Here is a 5,000-nt window from a genome sequence, read left to right on the forward strand (position 1 = left end):
TTATTAAAACCTTGATAACATTAAGATAAAGAAATAATACAACAAAAACAACCAAAAATCAAGGAAAAGGGTAAAGGTGAGCTAGGTAAGACTACAGACTGACTCCTATGGAACCATCTATTTATAAATACAATAAGTTATATTAAAGTGAGCATGGCATGTATTCTTGCCATCCATGCCCATTGGGTTAAACCACAAACTAATGATAACACAGTCACCTACACTCCTTACATATTTTATTTATTTATTGAACATTTTGCAGTATCTAAGATCATTAGCAGCATATTCAAAATACTGTAATGGGGTGGGGTTTGAGAGCAAAGGCCATAAGTATAGCAATATGATAAAGTAATGTGGTGAATAGGGTAAAAATGATTTAATGACTATGATAGACAAATGAAGGGGATGAAGAAGAGAAGAAAAATGAAAGGGGGAGAAGAAAAGACCATGCAAAACTTGAGGCAAGGGCAGGGGTGATCCCCTACACTGTGCTACAGTGTCCTAAGCCCCCCCCACAACCATACATAATAAAACAACCCTAGAATACTGAAACCATGAACACTATCCTTGTTTAAATGGCCAGGAGTTGAGCAAAGACACCTTTTCCAGTAAAGAACAAAGAAAAGTTATCTATAAAATTATTTTTTACAGAAAAAACATGTTTGCAATTTGTGAGTAAGCTCAGAAATGAGACATGTATACTACTGGTTAAACAACCAATTCTACTCCCAAACTGATGTAGCCTGTATTTGTCTGCCGTGAAAATCACTTTTTGGGAATGCCCACAGATCAGGCCTGCTTGTCTGGACATGTTTTATGCAACTGGGTTCCTGCATAATTTATAGGGGAGCTATAGAGACATTTTGCTAATTGTGTGTTGTGTATGTAAGTTCTATATCAGAACTAAAATGTTTTTTTGCAATTCAAAGAAGGGATTATTCAACTAACAAGTTTGGTGTATACATTTGTTATAAACAATAGCCACAAAACATTCAAATATTCTATGCATTGTCGACAGTACTGCAGATTAGTCATTTGACCTAAAGTGGTTAAAGATCTTTCTCAATAAAACACCAGTAACCTACAATATTTTTATTAACATATCAGTGTTGACATTCTCTTGTACAAATAAGCCTTTTTACAGAAGGGAAGGTAGAAAATCTGTTGTAGATTTAGTTGAGAGGATCGATCTTGGGATCTGAAAAATAAAAATAAAAGATACATTAATTTCATTAAAGCCTACTGCTCTGTACTGTTATTCTATCAAGGCAATTAGGACCAGCAGATAGCAAAGAAAAGAAAAAGAAAAGAGAAGAGGAAGAAGAAAACTTAGGACTAAATAGTGATTTTCTAAAATTGGAAGTGAAATGAAAATTACATAGCATATTAGAATACAGAAGACCCAACAAGATATATTACCCTGGAAGGTGAAGGTAGGGAACTTGGTCATGTCAACGCCTGGACCACCACCATACTGACGGGCAACCTTATCCAGCTCCTGCTGCAGCTGCTTTTCTACCTCAGGGGTCATGTCCACCAGCTTGCCACCTGCAGCCCTACAACAAGGATAAAGTAACATATGAAAGCAAAGTCTGACTTGGCCAAATAGCAAATGTACAACTGATGCCCAAGGTACATATAACCATATAGCTCCTCATCCATTCAGCCTATTGAACCCAAAAATGAAATTGACAGCTGTTAACGGTAAGGAACACTTTTTATCGTCATAAACGAACATGGGGAATTTTGGTTTTACTTCTGGCAGTTATAACAATATCAAGTAACTTAAACAATTAATTATGTCTATCTATATCTGATATCTTACACTGCACTCTCATTGCCATATGGTGACATCAATAGCTCTGCCCCCTTTTTGACCTTAACAATTTGTGTGTTATTTTATTAAGGTAAATGTTATTTCAGTGCATTTTCTTTGGAAACTGTTCAGTACTAATGTTAGGAAAAGAAAAGAATAAAGGTGATGAGGCTACTTGTGTAAAGACTCCTGGGGCCAATGGCAGGACAGTTGCCAGAAGTCACCAGAATCAGAGATGACCAAAGTTTCTGATATCGTCAACTGAGGGGTTAAGGTAGTTAGTTTGTGCCAGACTTCGAAAACTATAATGATGCAATTCTGAAACATTAGAGAGAGGAATCAAAGGATAAAATTCAGCACAATGCAATATGAAAGGAGTCTGTCTTGACTTACTTGCTCTTCTTGCTGTATTCCTGGATCTTGTCAACAAACAGCTGCTGGATGGGATCAGATGTCTTCAGCAACACCGTAGATGCACCAAAGTTGCGGCGCAGAATGGTCTGCAGGGTCTTCACCTTGGGGGTCAGCCGAGTTACGTTCATGCTGTAAAATTAAATTTTGTAGAAATTGCCAGATAGGTTATTTGCTTACCTATAGTATCAAATTCCAGAAGTACATTCTAAAATTGATGAAAGGTGCAAAGATGGTCTTCAAGCAAATGAAAACCAAAGCACTTCCTGCCCTTTAACCTATGTGGTTGGGTAGTATCTTTTTATTTATTCATTTATTTTTTGACCAGTTAGAAAAAAAAAAATAAATAAATAAATAAATAAAAAATAAATAAATAAAATAATCATGTAGAAATGAGAAATTTCAGTAAGTGAACGTTTCCACTCTTGAGCACTAATGTAAATCTGAAGATGGTAAGGTCACAGTCCACTCCTGCACACAAATATGCAAAGAAAAGATAATACAGACAACCCTATCATAATTTGAGTCAGGTACCATACTGCAACCTCACCCTTTTTAATGATATGAACATATTTTTACCATTCCTCCTCTGGAGGGGTTTGTCCAACATTGCTACATCTACAACACAAGAAAACAACTGTTTGTGAGTTCACATGATGTATATACATAAACATTAGAGCACTCACATAGGTAGGTATGGAAGCCAAATGCATTAACATCTATGAACTTTGATCAAGAAAGTAGTTATATATCATGATCCTGCAGGACTTCATGCAGGACTGATAGAGTGTATTTGATTATGCATATGAACCAAAAATCTTTCTAACTCTGGGACTTCCCCCAGGACACACATCCAATAGTCATATTTCCCTAGCTAAGGCTCTGCCTCCTGATTGCCATATATACTATCTAAATTTGAAAGAGAAATTCACTAAAAGTACAGTGCCTTAAAAAGAGAGACAATGTTTGATAAGACAGATTATGCAAATCTCAGTGAATGCAACAAGCTGTATTTAGCCTCAAATGTATGTATTGGAGGTCTGATAGGTAAATGTGAGAAATCAGGGGGTTGGGGTATTTCCCTTGTAACAAGTATATAAAAGAGCAAGAGTGGAAAATTAAGCCAAGAATCACATTTTCCCGCAATGGAAAATGGAAAATAGGAAAATCCGAGGCAAGATTCAGATCCCCTCCCAGTGGACATATTTTCCCGTTAGGGGACACAACCGCCAACCCCCCTCCTAGGCGACATGTTTCCACAGATAAATTTTTGTTGTTTAACTTGAATTGGTTGGCTTTCGCATTTCATGGTATTTATTAAAGAGACTGAGATATCCTCCAGAGACGAGGTCCCAAAACCAGATTTGGATATCATGTGAACCAAAAAATTCAGACTCAACCTTTCCTATCTCCTATTTATTTCCCAGACAGGGAGGTACCCCCTTTAATAGCACAGAAAATGTGACATTAAAAACTCTTGCTGTGTGAGGGTGTTGTTGACAGTGATATGCAGCAGATATTTTCATAATTTCACTATAAATATGAGGCTGCAGCAGGTGTACCCATGGTGTTTATGACTTTCTTATACCCTACAAGACAGCAGTGTCCATTTCTTTCCACTCTGCACATTGCTCTTGGTAACAATAACCCATATGGGTGCAAAAGCCTAATTTTTGACACCGAATATCAATAATAGAGTGTCCATTTCTTTCCACTCTGCACATTGCTCTTGGTAACGATAACCCATATGGGTGCAATAGCCTAATTTTTGACACTGAATATCAATAATACAGTGTCCATTTCTTTCCCCTCTGCACATTGCTCTTGGTAACAATAACCCATATGGGTGCAATAGCCTAATTTTTGACACCGAATATCAATAATACATACTAACCTAAAAAAAATTTTCTCTATACATTTTCTCAGCAACTGAGCTGTTTTTTCCGAAGCCATGTGCTGCTGAGCAGGGTGGGGTTTGCAGGTTATGGGGATCTGCTGTATGAGTGCAGCGTGACATTACGCACCAATCATTTTGAAGCCGTGACTCATGGACCAATCAAATTTTAAGAAACAATAAGTAGCCAATAACATTTAATTATCATGGAAAATCATTTGAGAGAAAAATATTTATTTAAAATTTGCTATGGATACCATTCGTGATAAATGTGACTTTACTAACATTTTGGCAATGAAGCAATTTTGTGTGGAAAACTCTCGTGCCTAGACTTTTTAACCTGACACTGATGGGTTTCAGAAATCCCTGAGCATCAAACTCAGGTGATTTTTGGCAAAGTCCAGACATTGGGCGCGGGAGTCAGCTACGAGTAGGGGAACTTCCCGCTCCACGCACTCTGTCATGTCGCCATGCGTACAGCTATATCCCACAGACCAAGTGGTATGTTATATATGATATTTGTATTTGTGATCTGTTCATAAAGGGTTAAGGAAGCATGGTGTTCTTCCTTCTTCAGTTCAGTGCTAAAAATGTGAAAAACCATATAAATCTAGTGAGGAAAGACATTTGTGGCACTGCTATACAGAAATATAAAATCTTAAGGAATTTTTCTTGAGGACTTAACCTTTTCCTTTAGGAAACTTATTCTTATTGTAGATGTGTAGCTTGGAAAATCTTTTTCACATAATTATGTGATATATAATTTGGAACCGAGTCATGCAACCACTGTGATTAGTAGGAGTTATTGCTCTGAAATTGTGAAGCTATTTATGCACATAAACCTATGAATGGCAGTGATAATATCGTCATGGATATTGA

The 5,000-nt window shown here is 36.9% G+C and overlaps 1 protein-coding gene across 1 annotated transcript in view; it reads right to left on the reverse strand.

The window, feature by feature from the left end:
• Positions 1-1,077: 1,077 nt before the first annotated feature.
• The window catches only part of LOC119576137 (ATP synthase-coupling factor 6, mitochondrial-like), a 6,333-nt gene continuing 2,410 nt past the window's right edge, over positions 1,078-5,000 (reverse strand). The window contains exons 2-4 of the mRNA XM_037923704.1: positions 2,210-2,359; positions 1,420-1,556; positions 1,078-1,198 (exon numbers count right to left, since the gene is read on the reverse strand). Of these exons, the coding sequence (XP_037779632.1) occupies positions 1,173-1,198; positions 1,420-1,556; positions 2,210-2,358 (312 nt within the window). The 5' untranslated portion in view covers position 2,359 and the 3' untranslated portion in view covers positions 1,078-1,172. The remainder of the gene's footprint in view (positions 1,199-1,419; positions 1,557-2,209; positions 2,360-5,000) is intronic.

This window comes from Penaeus monodon, chromosome 8 (genome assembly GCF_015228065.2).
Source record: "Penaeus monodon isolate SGIC_2016 chromosome 8, NSTDA_Pmon_1, whole genome shotgun sequence".
NCBI lineage: Eukaryota > Metazoa > Arthropoda > Malacostraca > Decapoda > Penaeidae > Penaeus > Penaeus monodon.